Below are 24,813 nucleotides of genomic sequence, written 5' to 3'. Positions count from 1 at the left end.
CGTGTATCTGGTGTCCCTGAGGACTTTTTCATTTAGCTTTTGCTCAAGGCGTGACTTCCTGCCATTTCTAGTCTCAGTAGAAGAAGGACAGTCATGGCTTCTGTTTACCGGGTATTTCCCATGGACCCTCCCCTCACACGCGCAACTTATTTCCTCCTCCCAGGAGCCCTGTGAGGTGTGGTGGAGGCACTGAGACCAACTCAGACAAGGCTGCAGGGCAGGGGAATTGAGTGGGGAGCCTGGGTTTGCTCACCAGTTTCCAGGTTTCAGAGGAATCCAGAGCCAAGGCCCCACCTCTCTTTGTAATCGCAGTGTACTCCAGGGCAGGCAGCTTCTTTGGAAAGACTGTCCTTTGTTCCCCAGGGCCTTTGTGTGTCTCTGTGCACACATGACTCTCCTCCACACTGAATGGGCACATGATGGCTCCTCCTGACCTGTCATGATAGGTCCCCCTGACCCCGCTGTCATGGTGGGTCCCCCTGACCCCGCTGTCATGGTGGGTCCCCCTGACCCCATCGTCGTGGTGGATCCCCCTGACCCCGCCGTCGTGGTGGGTCTCCCTACCCCCACCGTGGTGGGTCCTACTGACCTGTCATGATGGGTCCCCCTGACCCCGCCGACATGGTGGGTCCCTCTGACCCCGCTGTCATGATGAGTCCCCCTGACCCTGCCATCGTGGTGGGTCCCCCTACCCCCGCTGTCGTGGTGGGTCCCTCTGACCCCGCCGTCAGGATGGGTCCTTCTGACCCCGCCGTCAGGATGGGTCCCTCTGCCCCTGCTGTCAGGATGGGTCCCTCTTCCCCCTCTGTCATGGTGGGTTCCTCTGACCCCGCCGTCGTGGTGGGTCCCCCTAACCCCGCTGTCATGGTGGGTCCCTCTGACCCTGCCGTCATGGTGGGTCCTTCTAACCCTGCTAGGTTAGCGCTGAAGGATCTGGGAAGAATGGATCCACATTAAAATCAAGTCTAAGGTCTTCCATTCTCCCACCCCCAACTGTCTGCTATTTTTGTCGTCAGAGAAATCCAAGGAGGGCTTTTTTTGGGGTCCCACCCGCCGACTGTCACCCACCCCATTATAGTGGCTGTATTGAGCCTTCCTCCACTGTAAAGTTGATTGAGGGTGGCCATCCTGGAATGGGAGAGGAAACATTTTGGATTCTTAGATAGAGGGCTGGGACTTCATTCATATGCCCCTCCTGTGTGGGGCACTAGTCCTTAGTTCATTCATTCCTCAAACATTTCATGAGTGCTCACTCTGTGACTAGCCCAAGTATCTATAAGGTGCTTCAGAAATAATTGCTTGGTTATTTAACTGACTCACTAATGGTTTGTAGAGTTAGTTTTCCAAACGTGCCTGGCTCAGAGGTGCTGAAATCATACTGTGCTGATCAAGTCCTTATTTCTGGTCCCCTAGCCCCGTGCTCAGCATAGTGTCTGCAGCCACAGGTGTGTAGAAGCCGGATAAATGAGTGGCTAGGTAGACAAAGGTGCATAAAGGAGAGTGCGTGTGTGTACGCATGTGTGCGCATGTGTGTGCGTGCGTGCGTGCGTGCATGCGTGTGTGTGTGTGTGTGTGTGTGTGTGACTGTGGAGGTATGTATATGAGTGTGTGAAAATCAGAGCACTCTCTGCAGCTACCCCATCCTGAGACAGCTTCAGTTCAGAGCATCCTGCCAGGCAGGGTGGGCCCAGAACTGTCTGCTCACTCTTGGCCCAGAAATGACAAGCAGGCTGGACCTCAGCAAGTATGCTGCCCTGGGACTCCCCTTGGGAACCCCAACAGGTTTCTTCAGTACTCAAAGAGAGCTCCCCAAGGACAACTCCTAGATAGGAGGCATGGTGGGGGCTGACAGGATGACTCAGTAGGTAGAGTGCTTGCTACCAAGCCTGACAGCCTAAGTTTGGTACCCAGGCCTCACACAGCTGCTGTTGTGCCAGGTGGGGGTTCTGGGGAGGAGTCTAGTGTCCGCCTCGGTCCATTCCTCTCTCTGCCTCCAAGCCTGGACCTGGGTTGGAATGGCCCTCTCGCCTTAAGGTAGAACTGGGCTAAGGCTCAGGAAATCTGTGCAGCACCTGAGAAAGCAGCAGCCACCTCGGGGCTTGGCAGAACCTCATCGTACATCAGCAGGCCCTGACTTTGGCCACATCTGAGCAAACAGCCAGGCCAGGCAAAGCAGCTCCTCAGACGATTCTGGAAGCCTAACCTCTGTGCAGTGTCTGGGCCCCTGAGGACATTCTGACCCATTTCCCTGCTTTGGAAGCCTCCTTTCCAGAGACTTGGAGCCGGTTTCCAAATGGCAACAAAACCAACACAAGGTTTTTCTGGGAATTTTTTAAAAATACTTTTAAATTTTTATTTATTTTATTTATCTGTCTGAGCATTTTGTCTTTGTGTTTGCGCACCTCATGCATGCTTGGTACCTGCAGAGATCAGAAGCAGATACTGGAAATTAGAATCCAGAGTTACAGACAGTTGTGAGCTGCCTTGTGGGTGCTGGGAATTGAACCCAGGTCCTTTGGAAGAGGAGCCAGTGTTCTTTAACCACCAAGCCATCTCTTTATTGAGAAGTTTTGTTGTTGGTTTTTTGGTTGTGGGAGGGTGTGTGTGTGCGCGTGTGCGCTTGTGTTTGAAGAGGCCGGGCAACCCTTGGATGTCATCCTTAGGGACGCCATTCATCATGATAGTGACCCTCACTAGCCTGGAGCTCACCTATTATGCTTGGCCAGCTTGCCAACAAAACCATGGATGCTCGTGTCTCCAGCACCTGGCATTGGGATTGCAAGTGTGTGCCATCACTCCTGGCATTTGTATGAGGGTTCTGGGATTACTGACTAACCTGTTTCCCTAACCCTATTCTGCAGAGCACTTTAAAGCATCTTGAGGGCCAGATAGATAACTAAGTGGGTAAAGGCACTTGCTGTCAACCTGATGACCTGAGTTTAATGCCTAGAGCCTACATGGTAGACGGAGGAGAGCCCTGGTGCCTGGAACTTATCCTCTGACCTCCGCGAGCATGCTGTGGCATGCAATCTCACAGTACACTCACACATACACACATTCACACGTGAGCTTACACACATTCTCACACAATGAATACGTGTTTTTAAAGAATTAAAGCACCTTGGATGGCATGGAGGCCAGGTGCTGTCGGATGAGTAAATTACATCTGAGCTGGTTTCTGCCTTCTCGGCTGATTGTGTGTGTCCCAAAAGAAAGGAATATTTGTCTCCTCTCCAGCAGGTGGCCAGGTCTTCAAACACTTTCATTTAGTAGGTCATTTATTCATGCCACAAACATCCACTGAACAGCATGGGGCTGGACAAAGACTGTGTGAGAACAAGTTCATACCCTTGCCGTGTCAAAAGGGATGTGGCTGCGGTGTAGCACAGTCCATGGAAGGACGGCAGGTGTCCAAGGCAGGAAGGAGCACAGCACAAGACGGCCTGGGAAGGTTTCCGAGGAACAGCGAACTTAGATGAGAGGACCCCAAATATCAGTTGGCCAGCTGGGGACCTCCAAACCATTCATTAGTCAGATAGACGTTAAGTTCCTGATGGGCCAGGGATGTTTGGGGTTTTTTTTTGTTGTTGTTGTTTCAGTTTCTCAAGACAGTTTCTCTGTGTAGCCTTGGCTGATCTAGGTAGCCCTGGCTGTCCTGGACCTCACTCTGTAGACCAGGCTGGTCTCGCCTGCCTCTGCCTCCTGAGTGCTGGGATTAAAGGCATGCGCCAACACCGCTCAACTTCTCACGTTGTTTTCAAACCCAGGTCCCTTCAGTGTCTGTCTTCTGGGCATTTCCAGCCAAGATCTTGTCAGGCTAGACTTCCTGTAGTTGGCTGAGTGAAACAATGGGTATTATTTGGCCAGTACGAAGTTATGCTGTAATAGCGAATAGCCCTTTTCAAACGCGCACACGTTCCCTTTCCCCTCAAGTGCTGGTCTTCCTCGTGGCCAGGAACTGGGGTGTGCGACTCAGATGATCTGAGTATTACTGTAAGTGACACCGTCACCCCTGCCACAGAATGTCTCTCTGTGGGCTGTGACTCAGTGGTAGAACACTTATCTACCATGTGCAAGGAAGGCCCTGGCTCCGTTCCCTGCCCTTAAGATTCTATTCAACTCGGATGCCAATAGCGCAGTAATTTTGTTTTGTTTTTTGTTTTTGTTTTTTTTTTTTTGTTGTTTTGAGGTAGGGTCTCATACACCTCAGGCTGGCTTCCCACAACTTTTTGTAGTTGAGGGTGACTTTGAACTTCTGATCCTCTTGCCTCTACCCCCCCCCCCCCAAATGTTAGGATGACAGTCCTGTGCCACCATGTTCTGTTTTATGTGGTACTGGGGACTGAACTCAGGGTTTTACTAACTGAGCTACATTCTCTGCCCTAATTGTGTGCATGCATGTGTGTGTTTGTGCATGTGTGTATGTATACATGTCTGTATATGTATGGTATATGAACACACATGTGTGTATGACATGTACATTGCATAATATTCTCTCTCTCTCTCTCTCTCTCTCTCTCTCACACACACACACACACACACACACACACACACACACACACGCACGCCCAGAGAGAGAGAGAACCTGGAAGACATTCATTGTTAATTGTATTGAAAAGTCAAATGAATTTGTTGGCATCAGGATCAGAAGTCTTTGTGGAGAAGAGATGGCTGAGAGAAAATCGGCTTAGCTCCGAGCTCTTTGAAACCACAGAAGGGAGTTTACTCAGCTAACAGAGGTTTTATTCTAAGCGCCAAGAGATGCTAAATCTGCCAAGTTTGTATCTCGTAGGGGATCTAGTAGCTGCCCATTTAGGTCTGGGCCTGGTGAGACTTATGGCCCCTGGGACCCTGAGCTCCAGGCTACCTGCACTGCTCACCTCTCATTGGCCTCTTGTCCTTGACCCTCAGGAACACCCCAAGTATGTCTGAGTGAGGCCTGTGTCTCAGTGACCAGCTCCATCCTAAACTCCATGGACCCCACGGTAGACCCCTGCCAAGACTTCTTCAGCTATGCCTGTGGGGGCTGGATCAAGGCCAACCCCGTGCCGGATGGACATTCACGCTGGGGGACCTTCAGCAACCTCTGGGAACACAATCAAGCCATCATCAAGCATCTTTTGGGTAAGAACCAGGGGGACCAATGACGGGGCTGAGAGGGGCAATGTCCCTCGCCGTGTGAGCCCGAGTGAGCTGGTTAACGCTGAGCTTTAGTCTCTTCGTCTGTGATGTGAGATCAGTAGCACGCACAGTTTGCAGCACTATAGAGCATGTGTGAGGCCGCTGGCACTGAGCAGGCACACAGAGCTTCTCGCCGAAGCTTTCAAGGCACAGAGTAGCGCCTGGCTGGCACTAGCTCTGAGCTCTTTGAAACGGACTGAGTTTGCAGTATTGTGAATGAAAGGAATGGAGGCGAGATGGTCCAGATCACACTGTACATTTTGATCAGTGGTGGCATCCCAGAGGGTGGGGCATATATCTCATGTGAAACCTGGTGTGGTATCTGCACACGCCTGCAATCCCAGCACTCGGGAGGTGAGGCGGGGAGATCTAAAGTTCAATTTAAAGCCAAGCTGGGGGCTGCAGAGATGCTCAGCAGTTAAGAGCACTGACAGTTCTTTCAGAGGTCCCAGGTTCAATTCCCAGTGCCTGAATGGCAGTTCACACCTGTCTGTAACCCCCAAGATCTGATACCCTCACACAGACATACATGCAGGGAAAACATCCCTGCATGTATGCACATAAAATAAAAAGAAATAAAGTCAACCTGGACTTATGCATGAGACCCTGTCTCAAAAAGAAAAAACAGAGAAAAAATGTGTACTAACAGATTGTCGGAGTTCATCACTCCATAGGTAAGAGTCACCTGGGTTGTTGGTGATCATCAGCTTTGAAGGACACCTGACTATCCAAAGTCCCTTTGACTGTGGAGTCCATGGTTAGACCCCAGGTCTGTCCTGTTGGTGCTCTTTTCCTGGTTAATATCTAAGACCCTGCCCTCCCACTGCCTCCTCTCCCAGGAGTCCCAGTGTGTGTTAGACCATGCGTTGACCTCAAGCAACCCTTTCCAGCTCCGTCTGCTGACCTCTGCCCTCTTGAGGGGGAGGGGGCTCCTAAAACTGGGGAAGGGCCAGGTAGTGAAACATCTATTACTCCATCTGTCAGTGACACAGTTTAGCCTCATGAATACTTAACTGTGTCTTGGCAGTTGTTTGGATTTTCGAGACAGGGTCTCCCTGTATAGTCTGGACCATCCTTGGATTTGAAACAATCCCCCTGTCTTTTCCTCCCAGGGCTGGGATGACAGGGGTGAGCCACCACACGCGGCTTGTCTTCAACGTACTGAGGTGTAGGTGACACAGAAGGAGCTGCTTAAAAGAGGACAGATCCTCTCCAAGTGACGAAAGTCCTCTCAGGAGATAGGGAATGATTCCGATTTAACAGCTGGTTTTTAGGCAGCCATGCCCTTCAGACGCAAGTGGGTTAAGGACACTTTACCTTTCTTTCCCACCCCCAGCCTCAGACCGGAGCTGTTGTTGCCAAGCTGCCTACCCAGCCTCTCCCCCACCATCCCCAGCAGCTCCTCAGGTCACAGGACCCCTCAGGTCATCGCTTTACCCACTAAGTTATCAGGATTCACAGGGCGTGACCTCCAGTCCTGGGCTGTGACTTTCTATCCATTCTGTCCCTTGGGGTCCAGTCGATGGTAGGAATCTGCCCGGCGCAGTAACAACCAGTTAAGACCTGGGGAACAGCAGCGCCTGGAGGTATTGGGACCACACTGTAGAGTTCTGAAGCCAGGTACTCTCCCTGCAGACCAGGCTGGTGGCTCACGCAGGGCTCTAATCTACGCCACAGTTCCAAACCCCCTGAAACATGGCTCTCAGTGCCATTAGACAGGGAAGGCCATTGTGAGTATTGCCCTTCATGCAGCGGTTCAGAGGCGGAACATGGGGCCTGCATGGCCCCTGAAGTGCTCAGCAAAACATAGCTTTGTGTGAATTCCAAGTAGACTCCTGTCTAGCAATATGCACGACTGTAGAGGGGCTCCAGGTCCTTGACTCCTCCATAGCGTGGAATCTCACACAGATCACTGGTAAGGATGTGGCGAGGGATCAGAGGACGGCAAAATCCTAGACTGTCTTGTGTCTCAGCATGATGTGGACCAGTTACCAGGGAAGGTGGTCCTGGGTGTATCTGTAAGGTGCTAAGTTGTTTTATTTGTTTGTTTGTTTGTTTGTTATGTATACAATATTCTATCTGTGTGTATGCCTGCAAGCCAGAAGAGGGCACCAGACCTTATTACAGATGGTTGTGAGCCACCATGTGGTTGCTGGGAATTGAACTTAGGACCTTTGGAAGAGCAGGCAATACTCTTAACCGCTGAGCCAACTCTCCAGCCCTGATGCTAAGTTTTTAATTGGTTTTTCACGATGCATCCTCAGAGGTCCAGGCCTGTGACTGTTGCAAATGACACTCAGAGACAAAAATGGGTTTCCTAGGAAATGGTGGAGCTAGGGGTTAGGACTGAGAGCCGTGGAGACTCAAAGTCTGTGCTGGCTCACTCCTGGCTCTCTTTAAATCACATGTACTATGGAGAGGCCTGGTTTTGCTTGGGAGTGAGGCCTGTGGCATGCTTTCTTAGTGGCTGTTGGGTTAAGCCCTGTAGGCCAGGCAAGCCCTGGGTCCCATATCATGGAGGACACCTCCATGTCATACTGGTCAGGAACCCACACACACATACACACTCCCAAGACATGTCCTAGGGTCACCTTCCCCAGCCAAGTGGCTCTTCAGCTATATCTTAGATACCTGGGAACCCCCAAAGGAGCAGCCAGTTTCAGCTTCGCTAAGCCAAAGGGTCAGGCCTCAGGAGGAGCCAGGGCTAACAGCTGGCAGGCACTGGAACACGGGGTACTTAGCACCTCCAGGGTAACCAGGGGCCGGCTCTCGGGAGCTAGGGAGACAGAGTGAGGCATTTGGAGTGTCAAGTGAGGACTGTGCTCCTGGCCCCACAGCGCCGGTGTTAGCATGAACACGAAATGTAGCCTTGAACAGACCATGTCTTCTGAAGGAGCCATGCCTTCCCTTCTCCCTCCCTCCCTCAGGGTCCCTGGCACATGCTAGCCTTGAACTCCCTAGGAAGCCAGGGATGATTTCAGTTTCTTAGCCTCCGTGTCCACTTCCTAAGTGCTGGGATTACTGGGACTGGCTTCTGTCAGCCCTTAGACTTGGCTGTGCCTCTGGGTTTAGCTCATATTATTTCACCATCTAGACAGCCTGCCCCACAAACCCTCCAAACCGATAGCTCCCTCCCTGTCTTGTACAGTGTTGTGTTTGTTTGTTTGTTTGGTGTGTGTGTATGTGTGTGTGTGTGTGTGCGCGCACACACGCATGAGCATGTGTGCTTGCCTGTGCACATTTGTGTGCAGGCCAGATGACAAGACTGAATATCTTTCTCAGTTACTCCTCTACCTTACGTTTTTGAAACAGGGTCTCTTCCTGAAGTGCTAGACTGGTTGACCAGCGATGCCTAGAATTGACCTGTCTCCATCTCTCAGCTTTGGGGTGACAGGCCTTTGCTGCCACACCCAGCTTCTACGTGGGTGCTGGCATTCCAGACTTAGATCCTCATGTTTCTAGGACACTGAGCCATCTCCTAAGCCCTTCTAAACTCTCTTAAGCCTCTTTGCCTGTTATGTCTTCTATCAAAGGGCCTCCTGGGGCCTGAACCACACTGACGGCTGTACCTTTCAGTCTGACAACATCTTATAAGATGAGAACATAAAGCTGGGCATGGTGGTGCATTCCTCTAATCCTGGCATTCTGGAGGCAGAGGTGGGAAGATCAGGAGTTCAGAGCCATCCTTTGCTATCTATTGAGTTCAAGGTCAGCCTGGGTTATGAGACCCAGACTCAAAAGCAAAACAAGGATAGATACTTAAAATATTTATCACAGACTTGTTGTGACGATTGAAGCAGCACAGACGCCGTAAGGAACAATCGGCTGTCGAGACTAGGGAGGCAGCTCAGGGGGAAGAGTGCTGGCCTGGCATGCACAAGCCCCTGGGTCCCCCCAGGGCTGGGGGGGCGTGAATGGGCGGGGGTAGGAGGGAGATAATTATCTCCCTTCCTTTCCTATATCCCTGATACCAGCCACTCCGAGAGCACAGAACATTCCAGTCTCATGATGAGTGCATGTTGATTCTATCATCTCGTTTTCATTTTGGTTATGTTTTCCCAGTGCTTACTGTCTCACTCGGTTTCCTCTTCCTGTCCTCTGTTTGCCGTGCAAAGGCTTCCCCTGGTGTAGTGTCTGCAGCAGTTGGCGGACTTTCATTGTGGAATGGTTTTGGTGGATTTGATGATTCAGGCAGAGAGGTGGGTGTAGGACTTCTCAGGGGCGGAGCGGGGACGGTGGATGGTCTGTCTTCTGGCCTGATTTTTCAGCATACTGACTGGCAAGAAGAGACAAGCAAACAGAAAGACTGGGGCGCCCGTCCTGGCCTCAGCCACTTAGGTGACATAGGACGAGTTCCCAGTTATTTGGCTCTAGATTGGGTGTGATCCAAGTAAGAGCCACTTGTGGGAAGTGTTATGACTAGTTGCACACATGGCCACACCCACGTGCAAAAAGGCAGTCTGCTTTCTCAGGGAGGCTTAAGAATGCCTGGGTTCAAATTCCAGGAGGCTCATTAATGGATTAGCCTTTGTTGGCAGGCTCCTTCACCTTCCTGGCCTCCTTTTCCTTCCCTTTGGCTGATAACACCACATCCATCCCTCTGTGTCGTGTGGTGATGAGACACAGGCCTGACCCTGCCTGCACTCGGCACCAGGAAATACCCATGGTATTGTCACAAAGAGCTGGCCTCCTCTTTATCAGTCCCTCTTCTCCCCTCTAGTATGGAGCTCTTGAGGCCTGGAGCTGTCTGAACTGAGTCTATGGTGTTATCTAAAACAAACACAGGCCTTGCCCTGATGGAGACTCCAGGCCCCACATGCTTCTGCCCAGACAATGCCATGACTGCCAGGGAGACCGTGGAATTCGCAGGCACCCTGTTCCTGCAGCCCATCTTGACCCCCTGCCTGCCTGGCTGCCTGGGCGTTTGCTTCCTAAGCCCAGTGCTGATATGAGAAAGGGATCCAAGAAAAACTCCCAGAGGAAAGAGAGGGCCAATTAAACAGTGTGCTGTCTTTCCTCTCTGGGACTTTGGGGAAGTGACTGTGGAAGTTTCTGGAACATGGGGTCCCTGGAAGGAAGTACCTAGGCAATTGGAAACTCTGTTGTCTGGCCCAATGCTGCCGAATGATTTCCACCCCACTGGAGCCCTGGAGGTCTCCTTTTCTCCCAGATTTCTCCTGCCGAAGAAGTCGAGCCCACTGCTCAATCTTTCCTTTGACGTCCCAAGAGCTTCCCACCCCGCCTCTGCCACCCTCTGGCCAAGACCTACCTTTGTTACCTGGTCTAGGGAAGTACCTCTCATGCAGCCATCATTTGTGTCCTCTCACAGGTGTGTGTGAGTGTGTGTGTGTGTGAGTGTGTGTGTGTGTGTGTGTGTGTGTGTGTGTGTCTGCATTTGGAGGCCAGAGGGCAAGGGCAGGTGTTTTCCTCCATTGCTCTTTACAGGTTTTTTATTTTGTTTTTTTGACGGGATCCTCTCACTGATTCAGCTAGGTTGACTGACCCATGAGCTCTAGGAATCCACCTGGGTCTCTGTGTCCCCATCCCCACCCTCCAGCCTTGGGGTTACAAGTGTGTGCTGCTATACCCAGCTCTTACATGGGTTCTGGGGCTCTGAACCCAGGTTCTCCTGCTTGCATAGCACACTTTACCAACCAAGCCAATCCCCCAGCTCGATATGGCTAACTTGAGCTTGCAAGGTGGTAGCTGCTCCCGAATGAGGAGTGAGGAGAAGAGGAGGCTGCTGAGCCTCAGGCTGCCCCTGAACTTCTGCATCATTCAGGTTTTCATGGGCGCACAGGTGAGATACAGCGGGCAGAGATATGAATGCCCATCCCCCATTGTGCCCACACATCCTGCTTACCTTCCTCTTTTGATAGATCTCAGCCTGTCACTGGCCTTATTGTAGGGGATGGGGGGCCCCTTGGAGTCAGTACAGGGCATATCCAGACAGCAGTTTCTCAGCAGAAAGGAGATTTATTACCCAGGAGTAGGGGGTTGCCTCTGGATCAGACAAAGGCAGGCAGCAAGGAGCAGCAGCAGGTGGTTTTTGTTTGTTTTGGTTTTTGTAGGAGTGACTTTTCTCTTAAGGAGAAAAGGGGAAGTCTCTGCTAGAGAGAGTTGGAAAGTCCTAATCAGACAGGTCAGCCAGTGTAGCCAAATAATGAAGTTTGATAGTTGGACCTTGGTGTTTAGTCTGCAGGAAGGAGTCAGCAGCCAAATAAGGGAATGGACCTTGGGGGCTAACTTTAGGAGTGCAATCTAATAGTTCAGCAAGGGAAGGGGGCAAGACCTGCCAGGGCCATAGTGCCGTGTTTGCCATGCTCGGGCCTGCTAGAGAGCCTTACCGCCCTGCTCTTCCTGATAGGATGTTCAGCCTTATTCTCCATGAACTGAACTCTGCCCTTGTAACACGTGTGACTGAGGGCCTACTGTGTGCCAGGTCCTAGGGACACAAAGATGACTGAGATACAGGACATGAGGCAGAAGCAGGCTAGACGTAGCCCCTATCCCAGTACGTAGTTAAATGCTCTCGCCACTGCTTGGTGCCTGGCTCCCTGCCCATGCATCCATTACACCCAGCCCAGCCTCTGCCAATCCTGGGAACTGAGGGATTAGCTGTGGGAGCCAGGAGCATGGCCACAGAAACCAAACTTGGTCAGGGAAGCCTCGCAGGAAAGGTGAAAGGATGGCTGTTTGTGAAGCAAGTGTTCTCTCTCCCTCCAGATGCTGGGGTGGGGGTGGAGGGGTGTCGGGTCAGTGGCCTCCAGCTGGAACTCAGAACACACTGTGATGAGCACAGCCAGGCTGTCCCTGGGGAGCCTGTCTTTAGGTCTCTTATCTCTGTGGCCTTGGGGCCCCTGGGAAAGCAGATGCCAGGCTTATTTCTGAGCACAGCTTCTGCCTCTGATGCTGGCCCTGACCTCTTAGGGTCATGGCCAGAGCCAGGTATGGATGGTGAGGGAAAGCTTCTGGGGCCTAGCCAGCACCTGGTGCTCCCTGCTTTCCCTTCTAAGAGCTGAGCTGGTGGGAGTGTTGCCATGGAGATGAGACCCTAGGGTGTGGGACACTCCCCCTTCCCATCCCTGCTTTGCCTGTCTAGCCTGAGACACTGGCTCTCCTGTTTCCACTCTCCCTCTAATAGAGGCTTTGTCCCATCACTCCCTTGGGGACTACTGATCCATTTCTGGTGAGGATGGGTAATGGGACTCTCTGGAGAGATGCAGCTGCTGATTAAAACTTCCCATGAGGGTCTGAAGAGTCAGCTCAGCAGTTGAGAGCTGTTAAGAGTTGCTCTTCTGGAGGACCCAGGTTCAATTCCCAGCACCCACATGGCAACTCAACTGTCTGTAACTCCAGTTCCAGGGTACCTGACACCCTCATACAGACAGACATACATGCAGACAAACCATCAACACACATAAATTAGAGAGAGAGAGAGAGAGAGAGAGAGAGAGAGAGAGAGAGAGAGAGAGAGAGAGAGAGAGAGAGAGAGAGAGAGAGAGAGACTTCCCAGGAAGTAACATCACTTGCCTGTGACAAAGGGCTCTCTCTTTGTCCTTTTCTGTTCCTCTCCTTGGTTCTCTACTGTCCTGCCCCCATCAAGAGCCCTTCCCCCATACTGTGAACCCCCTTTAATCTTTGAGACTCTGTTCACACAGAACATCATATGGAGCTGGGGCTGTACTTAGTTGGTAGAGTGCTTGCCCAGCATTGCCCAGCATTGCAGGGCCTTGGGGGTGGCACCAGCACTGGATAATCTGAGAATGGTGGCACCTGAGGTCATCCCAGCTTGAAGCCAGAGCCATCACCTTCTTTAAAGCATTTTGTCTCCTGCAGGCTTTTCTCTGCACATTCCCATCCCTTTCTGGGTCAGAGAGCAGGTCCCATGTCTGTCTGTAAAACTTCATGCTCAACCTGGTGTCCGGCATCCAGGCCTTGCCCAGTGTGCTGAAGGCCTATAATAAAAAGCTTCAGATCCACAAGCTTCTGAGAAGACCTGGGATCTGAGCCTGGCTTCCACAGCATTTTGTGCAGAAACCCCATGGAGCAGGGGCCTTGCCTTTGGTATCCCAGTGGTTACACGGTGTGTGGCCCAGAGTGAACCTCTGATGTCTGCCCGATGAATGGAGGCATAGGGTCCCACCTGAGATGTGTTCAGGATGAGGAAGGGCTGGGGAGGTCTTGGAAGGAGGCAAAGGAAAGACTTCAAGGTCTTCAAGAGGATGAAAAGATGGTCTCAGCATCTCAGAGTGGCCCACTCTGAAGCTGGACTCTGGTGTTTGTGTGTGCATGTGTGCATATGCGTGCATGCGTGTGTGTGTGTGTTAATGCATGTGTGCTTGCTCAGATGCAGGAGCTCTAGTGCACAGTAGACCCCTTGAGAACCTGAGCAGTGTCCAGTGGTGTGACTACCTTGGGAGCAACAGGAACCTTCCAGGCCTCACATGTGCAGGCATGTGGCCTTCAGGAGGTGACAGGGAGCACAGGAGATGGGGTGGGGGGGAGTCTCCTGGGTGCCCAGCCCACTCCCAGAGGGATGAGATACAGCCACAGCCTGGGCCCCCAGGGTGGGACGTGGAAAACAACCCCTTGAACCCTCTGTAAGCCTGGCAAACATAATCTAGCCCTCCCAGGAGGAAGCGGGAAGTCAGTTCCTAATGAATGAAGCCTTTCAAGCCTTATCCAGTTCCTGCCTTTCTCCCAGGCGAGGTCATCTGGGATCTGAAAACCATGGCAGGATGCCCACCTTTCAGGCAGAGATGCAGGGCCATATGCTGGCTGGTAGGAAAACCAACCATCCTGTTGGGTGGGCACATATATTTTAGTTAGGGTTACCACTGCTGTGATGAAGCACAATAACCGAAAGCAAGTCGGAGAGGAAAGGGTTTATCTGGCTTATGCTTCCACATTGTAACCCATTGCTGAAGAAAGTCAGGGCAGGAACCTGGAGGCAGGAGATTATGCGAAGGCCATTGAGGGGAGCTGCTTACTGGCTTGCGCTTGTGGCTTGCTCAGCCTGCTTTCTGATAGAACCCAGGACCACCTGCCTAGGGGTGTATATATTCCCAATGGGCTACCTGCCTAGGAGTGTATGCATTCCCAATGGACTGGGCCCACCCCCTTCCCCATCAATCCCTAATTAAGAAAAAGCTCTACTGGCTTGCCTACAGCCTGATCTTTTGAAGGCATTTTCTTAATTAACATCCCTCCTCAGAGATGACTCGAGCCTGTGTCAAGTTGACAGAATACTGTCCAACACATCACACACTGCCATCCCAGAGACAAATCTGTAAGGCCATCTTGCAGAGAGGGAAAACATCAGCTAAGATTCTGGGGTACCTCTAGTCTTGTCAGCTCTGCCCACAGGCCCTCATTCACAACCCCAGGACGAGGCTTCTCCTCCATGGACAGTAATTGCCGTGTGCTTTTGTACAGTCCAGAGTGCTGAGGACCCGGGAAGGACTCACCCAGTTGGGACACAACTCTGTTATTTCTTGACGTTCTAGAAAATTCCACGGCCAGCGTGAGTGAGGCAGAGAGGAAGGCCCAAGTATACTACCGTGCGTGTATGAACGAAACTAGGATTGAGGAGCTGCGGGCCAAGCCCCTGATGGAGCTGATCGAGAAGGTGGGTGCTCAGGTGGACGTCCACTGCCTCCCTCTGCTCAGCCTCCTGCCAGGCCCTCCGGCTTCTGCCCCAGCTCTCAGCCAGCCCACACCTCCGGCTACCCCACCCAGGCGGAGCTCGGTGCCCATCTGTCTGCTGTGGGTGTTGGGGTTGCCTGAGCATGTGTGTGCATGGCTTCATGTGGGTGGATCTGTCTGCGTGGATGCTATAGAGTGTGTATCAACATCTGGAGGGGGGGTGAGGAATGTGTATGTCTAGGTGGAGGCAAGGTATCAGTATCAAAATCTTCCTCTCTGTTGCTGCTGCGGCCCTGTGTATATGATGTTAAGCTCTCTGCAGGAGGAGGACCAGCTGTTTCTCCTTTACTTTGTTGTTCTTTGTTTTTTGTTTTTTCTTTTCTTTTGTTTTGTTTTGTTTTTTAGAAACAGAGTCGTGTAGCTTAGGCTGGCCTCAGACTTGCTATGTAGCCAAGGATGCCCTTGAACTTCTGATCTTGCTGCCTTGACCTCATGAGGGCTGAGATGACAGGCATGCGCCATCGTGCCTGGTCTTGTGTAGTGCTGGAGATTGAGCCCAGGCCATCACACACGTTAGATGTGTACGCTGCCAGCTGAGCTACATCGCAGTCTCCAGTGGCCTCCAGGGAGGGCTGCCCAAGGCTAGCCAGACTTCCGGTGCACGAAGAGGTGGCTGGAAATGTTTTCTAGACACCCCTGCTTCCTCGTGGACTTTGCCTCTCAGCTCACCTTAAGGAAGGTCTTGCATGGGAGTTAGTGAGTGTGGGGCAGTATCTGTCCCTCCTCTCTTACACAGGTTCCATGGGTCAGCTTGTGCCAGGCTAGGGGGGAACTGAAGCTATAGTGTGTGTGTGTGTGTGTGTGTGTGTGTGTGTGCTCGTGCACACACGTGTGGGCACATGGAGGCAGAGGAGGGCATTGGTGTCCTGTTCTGTCACTCTCTTCCTTACTGCCCAAAGATCGGGTCTCCTTACTGAACATGGAGCTGGGGGATAGCCAGAAAGCCCCAGTGATCCTTCCATTCCTGTAAGAAGCTGTACCCAGCTTTTATTGTGGGTGCTAGGAATTTCAACTTGGATTTCCATATTTATGGAGCAAGCGCTCATCACCAGCTTGCAAGACAAGACCACTGTGACTTCTCAGATTTTTCCCAATAAATTGGAATTATGTTTTAATACCACTGTGTCTGTGTGACTCAAGAAACTGTGTCCATGGCAGAATCCCAACCCACTTCCCTCCCAGCCATGTGGGAGCAACAGCCTTGTGTGCTCTTAGCACACTTAAGTGTTGGCACACACTTTTAATCCCAGTGTTGTAGAAGTGAAGGCAAGGGATCTCTGTGAGTTTGAGGCCAGCCTGGTCTACATAGTGAGTTTCAGGACAGCCAGGGCTACATGGTGAGACCCTGTCTGTAAAAGAGAATCTAAAAACCCAAGATGAATGGTGCCCTAAGTACCAAGACATGCAGACACAAAGATGCACAGAACCCCTCAGTGAACATCACCCCGTTCATTTGCTTAAAAGGGAAGAGGATTGGCCTGCTCCAGGGTGATAAAACATGTGACTCTTATTTGCATAATGTTCTCACACCAGCTCACCACAGGCACACACCTGTGCACACACACCACCCCGTCTGCTCTCTCCCCACAGCTTGGAGGCTGGAATATCACAGGACCCTGGGCCAAGGACAACTTCCAGGACACGCTGCAGGTGGTCACAGCCCACTACCGCACCTCGCCCTTCTTCTCTGTCTACGTCAGTGCCGACTCTAAGAACTCCAACAGCAACGTGATCCAGGTGGGCCGAGCCTAGGAAGTGACATTAACTCCTGGACAGGACTAGTGACGCCCTCTGCTCCTCTACCTCAGCCCCTGGGCTTTGTGGCTCTGCTTGGAATGGGTTGGAGTCCATCTCTCCCTGCTTTCGCCTGACCCATCCATACATCACACTTGCTGTGTGATCGTAGGCAAGTGGTTCAGTCTCTCTGAACTATAGTTTCCTTGTTGGCCAAATGCACTGTAATGACTCCTGCCTGAGATGAGGTATGCCAAGATGAGAACCAAAAGACTCCATGGCAGCTTTCTAGAATGCTCCTCTCCTCCCTGCCAGACTCATTACCACCATTGTCTCCACAAGTTCTCATTCCAGTTCCGCAGGGTAGCTGCCATTCCCCTTAGTTTCTAGAGGAAGAACCAAGGGATCAGGAAGGTTTGGTCACCTCACCACAACCACATAGCTTGGGGTAGCTCGAACCACATGGACAGTGTTTGGTGAAACAGAGTTTTTGACTAGGCCAGGGGTGGTTTAAAGAGGTTTGTCTAGCCCTTTGGAAGAATCCAAGTCACTCAGATAGGTGGGAATGTGCACGTCCCACCCTGGGTCCCTGGGTGGATGTGTCTGTGACAGCTAGCAGCTCCTTCTGTTCCTGCTGGGACCTGCCCCAGGGAAGGTGGTAGCCATGGTGGGAGCCTCCCTCTCATCCTGCGTCCCTCTGCAGGTGGACCAGTCTGGCCTCGGCTTGCCCTCTAGGGACTACTATCTGAACAAGACGGAAAACGAGAAGGTGAGCTTGCCCAGCCTGCCCCGCTGTGCATGCCCAGCACAACTGAGTTTCTGCGGAGGGCTCAGTTTCCTGGGGGTTGACAGGCAGCCCTTGGTGGGGGAGGGGTGTCCCCCATCCTCCTACATCACTGTCAGGCGTGGCAGGCACAAGGGCATCATTTATCCCTTCCCTAAAGAAGACAGTGGTGACAGCCGCCACCGTTTGTAGGCACCGGGCCTTTTGTGGGCATCACCGCTGTCAAGCTGATGGCCTTTGACCTCGCCTTTAACTCGGGAACACTCGGGGACTGCTCACGGTCATAGTAGGGGTGAGGTCAGTTTGTACACCCAAGCCAGCTCCTCCAGAACCTTCTGTGCCTGTAATGCCCTCGGGGACACCTGGTCAGAAGCTCACACCCGTGTCCTTCCATTATTCCACCTGCACCTATTCAGTGCCCAGTGCTCGGGAGGTGGTCCCCAGGGACTTCAAAGTCTAGCAGAGGCAAGCCTCGCTTGGCTGATCACCCAGCTAGAGGCCCAGAATCGTGTGGAGAGGCAGCTGAGAAAATGTAATGCGGGGACTTGACTCAGATCAGAAGACACACAGCAGCAGATGGTTCAGAGCAGGCGCATTAAAGGAATGACAGTTGGGCCAGTGAGATGGCTCAGAAGGCAGAGAGGCTTGCCACACAAGCCTCACAACATGAGTTCGAGCTCCAGAACCCACGTAAAGGTGGAAAGGGAGAACTGAGCCCAAAGCCTGTCCTCTGCCTCCACACACACAGCATGGTGCATGCAGCCTCCAACACTCCTCACACACACACAGTGTAGAACTAAAACTAAAAATGGAAAAGATAGATCAACTCTGGAATTGAGCCCAGAGAGGTAGGGCCAGGGCAGCAGGGTCCCCCAGGGCCTTCCTGGGACCTGTGGAAGCACTTCAGCTTAATCCTGAGGGGTATAGGGAGCCAGTGGACAGACACAGCATCAAAATCATTCTTGAAGCTGTGTTTCAGAAGCTGGACTTGGTGGCACATGCCCGTAATCCCAGCACTTGGGAGACTGAGGAAGGAGGGTTGCCATGAGTTCCAGGCCTGTCTGGGCTACAGAGTAAAACCTTGTCTCAAAAATAGGAAAACAAGGCAGGCATATACCTTTAGAAAAGGAGAAGCAGGTGGATCTCTGTGAATTCAAGGCCAGCCTGGTCTACATAGTGAGTTCTTTGGCTATAAGTACTGGGCTGTAGTCTGTCCTGCCTTCCTCTAGCTCAGAGGACAGCAGGTAGCTGCCACCAACAGTTTTGGGGTGCGGGATCCCACAGGTGCTGACTGGCTACCTGAACTACATGGTCCAGCTGGGGAAACTGCTGGGCGGTGGGGACGAGGACTCCATCCGGCCCCAGATGCAGCAGATCCTGGACTTTGAGACAGCGCTGGCCAATATCACCATCCCCCAGGAGAAGCGCCGCGACGAGGAGCTCATCTACCACAAAGTGACGGCTGCCGAGCTGCAGGTAGGCTGAAGAGCGCTCGTGCATCGGGCAGGGCCAGGGCGCCCGTGAAGGCGCTGGGCACGGGCGCTTCGCTGGGCACGGGTGCGTCGGACCCACCTTACCAGGTCCTGATGAAGGATCGAGGATCATCCTCCTGATGAAGGAGGGTGTTGATCCATCCGCTCAGGGAGGGAACCTTACCCAGTAAAGACCACGAGGGTAGGAAGGATGCCAGAGCGAGGCTGCTTTCTGAGATGTTTCCCTGAAGACCGCGGTGGTGATGACAGCTCCCACGGGTGGAATGGTTGCATCCTTTCGTGTACCGTGTGTCTCGTGCTTGGTGATGGAGCACCGCAGAGTTGTGGGATATAGTTTTTCCCTTTTCTTTTTTTTTTATGAAAAACTCCTACAAAGCTCATTGCACTTCATTATTTTGCGATTGGGCATTATATATTACAGGCTGACTTTGAACTCACTAGGTAGCCAAAGAAGAAGACCTTGAACTTCAGATCCTCCTGCCTCTATCTCTACAAGTGGGCCACACCATGCCATGTTAATTTTTTTTTTCTTCTTGAGACACGGTTTCTCTGTGTAGCCTGGCTGTCCTGGAACTCGCTCTGTAGACCAGACTGGCCTCAAACTCTCAGAGCTCCGACTGCCTCTGCCCTTCTCCCAACTGAGCTCCACCTTCTGCGCTGGTCAGCCAAGTAGCATGGTTAGGGCCTGGAGGCTCCTAAGCTGGGACTGAGGCTTGGCTTCCTAGAGCTCCCCTCTTGATTGTGACCCATCCTTGAGCTGTCACTGCCTGCTGGACCTACACTTTCTCTGGCGTGACCAGAGTAGAGGCTTGCTAGAGACCCGCGGTGGCCTCTTTAGTCGGGCCTGTCCTCGGCTGCCCCCTGCTGGCTGATTGGACCTCAGGATTCCTCAGTTGGTGGCCTGCTGGTTCCTCTGTGGTCTGTCTTGCTTTCAGCCTTGCCTTAGGTCCCAAGGGGAGAGGGCCTTCCATCAGGTGACACTGTTGTCTGAGCCTTGCTCTTGCCCCAGGAAGGACACCATGTCTGTTTCATGGATCCAGAGTTTCACCACTGTGTCCTCGCATCTCACCCAGCCAGCTTTTGTCTGACATCTGTCCCTTCCCTCAGACAGTAAACTGTTTTACCCTCTTTTCTTCCTTCTGGTGTATATGGGCTTGCTCTCCTGTGCCCTGGAGTTAGCCTGCCCCAGGAGACAGTCTGTATCTCTCTGATAACAGCTTTGGAGGAGGGGAAGCTGGGCCTTGACCTGGGCAGGAAAGGCCAGGGACTCGAGTTTAATGACTGACACTTAAGCCAGGCCGTAAGAGTTCCAGGAGGAACCAAAGCCCACTCAGGCCTCCCGTAGCTGCCAGCTGCCTGCAGGTTCCCAGGGGACGTGGCACCGAGTGGGTTGTTATGGAGACAGGTAGTCTGTGCCGGGCACCATCTGGCACTGTTTTCCGCTCTGAGGCTAAAAGGTTGAGGGAGATGTTGTTTGCTTGGCGTAATTCGGTTTGCTCCAGCCCCGCAGGGCTTACCATGCTGAAATTGATGCCCGGAATGATATAAGGAACAACTGTGGTCAGCCAGTGGTCACTGGAGTCTGGACCCCACCTCCTCTGCCCCTTACCTATGAGCTATTTGTCCACAGAATAAAGGGGAGAAAAGATGGATGATTGGTTCTACCTAGCCTGCTCCTCAGTGCTCAGGTGGGACAGTCCCCTTAGAGGCAGCAGCCTACAAGGGCTAGCCTGGGCTTGGGGTCAGAACATGGCACTGCCCTATTCCATCTCAAGCTGTGTGAGTTGAGGCAGGTCACATGGCTCAACCCCTTGAGCTTCAATCCCCTTCCTGTAACACATGACCCATTCTCTGAGCCTGCTCTGGGTCAGAACACAAAGGTAAATGGGACACCACCCCTGCCTGCCCTAGCGGCCAGCATTCTCCTCTTTAACTCTCGGGGTCTTTGGAAAATGGCTGCCAGGGGATGTTAGCCAGGAGCATCGGGCAGATGTGCAGGTACCCTGTACCCCAGGAAGCTGGCATAGGCCTGGCTCCCCACCTGCCCATGGGGTATGATGAGGCAGAGAGGGGTGAGCATACACACTGCTGATGGTTGTTCTTTGTGACTGGCAATGCTACCTGGGTCCCCGGCACTAAAATAGCTACAAGTAATTTAGCACAGAACATCTTTTCTGGTTGCCGGAGACTTACTTTCTTTCCAGACTCTGGGTAGATAAAGGCACTGCCAGCTTCACGGTGGTTCTCGGCTAGCCCTGCTGCTGTATCAGATGGCTTCAGGCTAGCCCAGAATAAAGACTTTATTCACGCCCACGAATCAAACATCCTGCATCCCTTCTCCAGACACTTGTCCGTTCCTTCATAGGAGCTTCTGTGTCAAAGGTTGTTGGAGGCTAGGCTCCCTTCTCTGCCTGTTTTCTCCACTGGGGAAGGAATCCTAGAGTGTCAGTTCCCTTTGTTCCCATTTTATTTACAGTGTTGGGAACTGAACCTGCACATTTAGACAACTGGTCCACCACTGAGCCGCATCCCAGTCTTAGCTTGGTTTTTAGATATTTATTTTTATTATTTTTAAGTTGTCTATATATGTGTATGTCCCTTGAATGTACACATGAGTGCAAATGCCCAGAGTTCAGAAAAGGGTGTTGGACCCTAGAGCTGGAGTTATGGACAGTTGTTAGCCGCCTGACATGGGTGCTATGTTCCAAACTTGGGTGTTCTACAAAAGCGTTATGTGCTGTTACCCACTGAGACATCTCTCCAGACATATGTGATTGTGTATGTATGTGTGTGTATATACACATGTATGTGTGTATATGTGTGTATGTGTATGTTATATAGCTTGAGGTCAGCCTGTGCTAACATATAGCACAGGCTGTGTGTGTGTGTGTGTGTGTGTGCATGTGTGTATGTGTGTATAACAGGCTGGCCTCAAGCTGTATAACCTGGAACTTGCTATGTTGACCAGGCTGACCTTAAATTCACAGCTAGCACCTGTTTCTGCCTCCCAAGTACTAGGCTTACACTCAGGTGCCACCATACCCAGCTAGCTATACAATGTATTTTGGCCAAATTCACCCTCTCCTCTTCCTCTACCTAATTCCTCCCAGATCCCACCCACACCCAAGTTCATGCTTTTTTAAAAAATAACTACCAAGTTGTGTTTGTGCTGCCCTTGTACTCAGGGTTGTGGGCCAGCCAGTGGACATGGTCGACCTACCAAGGATCACACCCTTAATGAAAGCTGACTTGTCTTCCAGGAACATCAATGTCAGCAACTCTCTGGCTGGGGTGGGAGTTTGGAGGACCCTCTCACTCCATGCTGGAATGCTGAGTGCTTTGCTCCCAAGCAAGTAGCCACAGCTGTTCTGAGTACAGTGCCCCATTGTGTCCCAGAAGACACTGCTTTGCCCCTGCACAAGGTCAGGCCATCAGTGAGATGTCCATATCACACCCCAGCCTTGGGAATTTTGAGTCAGGGTCTTCTATAGTACAGGCTGGCCTCAAACTAGTGATCCTCCTGTCTCTGCCTCCCCAGTGCCAGGACTATAGATGTGTGCCACTCTGCTGGTCTCTCTAACTCCCCAAGCCTCGTTGGTTGGTACTCAGCAGGTCTCCTTGGCTTCAAGTATGGAAAATAGAGCTCATCGGTGTCCTCAGGGGGACTGAGTCACAGGAGAATGTCCCAGTTGACTAAAACAGCCATCTCCATGGAAACATGTTAAGTTAAGAATCACCGAAGCAATCGAGGCTGGAAATTTGAAAGTTCTAGTGTTCACCCACGGCTCCTTACTTCAGAGCCAGGGCACTTCCCACTGGGAACATCTGCTGGCCCCACAGGGACAGGTTGTGTAGATTCCGCGGTGATTTTCACCATCGATATCTCTGTCAGCGAGTTCCAGTGACTTGTGGTTCTCACAATTATGTGAGCAGTGACATTTGAAAGTGTATCCGTTTCCCCTGGTCTTTGCCAGAGGATCTTGCCATCAGGTGGCTTTAATGACTGAGTCCTATTTGAAGATCTCACGAGTGCACCTCTCAGCCTCCTAGCCACCCAGAGCCGGAGGATCTGCCAGGAGGAGGGCAGGGAGGACGAGCCAGCAGACAAGGATGCTTGGTACAGAACAGGCCATTTCCAGAGGACAGCAGGCTGCTCTGAAAGCTGATGGAGTTGTCTCCATGTTAGAGAAAGGCTGTGAAGTGGCTCTGAACCCTGAACTGGTTCCTGCCAGGGACTCCATCAGCTCTGTTCACATCCAGCTCAAATCTCCCGTGCAGCAGGGATGTATTGTGATCCACTGGCTCCCTGCCCGCTATGCTGTTCAGTTTCCAGCCCGGTACAGTCACCACCAATGGCACAAATCAACCCCTTGCTGGAAGCTGACTCGTAGCTTTAACAGGCTCACCCTCAGCCTCAAGTCTGTCCTTCCAGCTCTCTGTACTGCAATAGCTGAAATGCCCTTTGACGCCCAGAAATAGTATCCTATGAGTGTAGCCCACAGGCTTAGCGTTTGGGAGGCCAAGTTCAGTTTCCAACACTGCCAACAAGCAAATAAACCAGTGGTGACTGAACCCGCTTTGTAGTCCTACACAGGCGTCAGCTGACACGAGACCTCGGGAAGGTCACTTTTCATTGTGTACAGTCGCCTGTTAAATAGAGAGTCTTAGGGCTGACCTCCACTCTCCCTGAGGACAGGCTGTGTGCTGCTCTGATCTTACAGATGAACTTCGTGGCATTTCCTGGTTTTTCCCACGTGAAGGGTTTTACAGCGGAGGTGTCACTCCTGCCTTTGTTTATCTGACATTTTCTATTTCCTCAAGGAAGTGAGAATGGAATTTGAAATTCCCCAGAGCCAGGGCCACTTGGGACAGAACTTGAACAATGATCAGAATGACTGCCATTGACGGCTTGCTTGCTAAGAGCCAGGTGTCCACGGTGCGTTCTGCGGATGGTCAATTGTGCCAAAGCTCAGTCTCCGTCGCCCTGAAAGACCGCACGTTCTGAAAAGTGGCACACTAAAAATAACAGGACATGTGGGTGACACGGGGCTGGGGCTGATGGTTCCAAAGTTGTGCAACTCTGCTCGGGGACACTGTGCTAAGTGAAACCAGCCAGCTACAAAAGAGCAAACTTCGGGGGGTTGGGAGATGGGGGGCAGCTCTGTGGAAGAGGATTGACCTTGTGTGCAAAGCCCCAGGTTCAAGCATCAGAAGGAAAAAATATACAAGAGCAGTCTGTCTTCGTCTTCACTTAGCTGAGGCTCTTGGTGTAACTTTGGTAGAGACAGAAAATAGAGTGGATGATTCCACTTTCTAGGGACTTGAGAAATTGTCAGTAGATGTCTTCAGTCTGGCAAGATGCTAGGAACCTGAGGCTGGGTAGGGGGCGGGGTAATGGTGGCAAAACAGGGAATTACTAATGCCACTCAACTAGGCTCAGTCATGTTTAAGATGAGCCTGGCATGATGGTGCAGTCCCAGCAGTGGGAGGCAGAGGCAAGAGGATCACTGCAAGTTCAAGGCTAACCTGGTCTACATAATGAAACTTTGTTGGGGTGGAGGGAGGAATTGAGATGATACAGAGCTGGCAAGATGAAAGTGAAGGGCGCCTGTGCCAAGCCGACCTCAGCTGGATCCATGACTCCCAGACAGTGGGAGAAGAGAAGTGGCTCCCTCGAGCTGTTCTCTACACTACAGGCATGCTGTGGTGTGCACACATACACAGATACACAGCTGTAGGTTTTAAATGGGGCTATCCAGACATGGTGATGTAGGCCTCTCGTCCCAACAGGCCGTATGAGGCTCTTGTTATTTTTTGAAGGGGAACTACAACAAAATGAGGGAAGACAGAGATGTAGTTGCCATCATCCACCAAGCCCCACACGCATAGCACGTGCACTGGGAGAGCTTCATG

General features: G+C 52.0%; 1 protein-coding gene across 2 annotated transcripts in view; it reads left to right on the top strand.

Moving 5' to 3' along the window:
• Ece1 (endothelin converting enzyme 1) overlaps nucleotides 1–24,813 on the top strand; it is a 101,651-nt gene that overhangs the window by 54,771 nt on the left and 22,067 nt on the right. For both annotated transcript variants that reach the window (XM_038332337.2, XM_038332336.2), the window contains exons 4-8: nucleotides 4,912–5,124; nucleotides 14,691–14,812; nucleotides 16,480–16,626; nucleotides 17,327–17,392; nucleotides 18,692–18,883. In XM_038332337.2, the coding sequence (XP_038188265.1) occupies nucleotides 4,912–5,124; nucleotides 14,691–14,812; nucleotides 16,480–16,626; nucleotides 17,327–17,392; nucleotides 18,692–18,883 (740 nt within the window). The remainder of the gene's footprint in view (nucleotides 1–4,911; nucleotides 5,125–14,690; nucleotides 14,813–16,479; nucleotides 16,627–17,326; nucleotides 17,393–18,691; nucleotides 18,884–24,813) is intronic.

This window comes from Arvicola amphibius, chromosome 6 (genome assembly GCF_903992535.2).
Source record: "Arvicola amphibius chromosome 6, mArvAmp1.2, whole genome shotgun sequence".
NCBI classification, from domain to species: domain Eukaryota; kingdom Metazoa; phylum Chordata; class Mammalia; order Rodentia; family Cricetidae; genus Arvicola; species Arvicola amphibius.
Note: the sequence above shows the minus strand (reverse complement) of the source record. Positions and strands in the feature narration are given on the sequence as shown.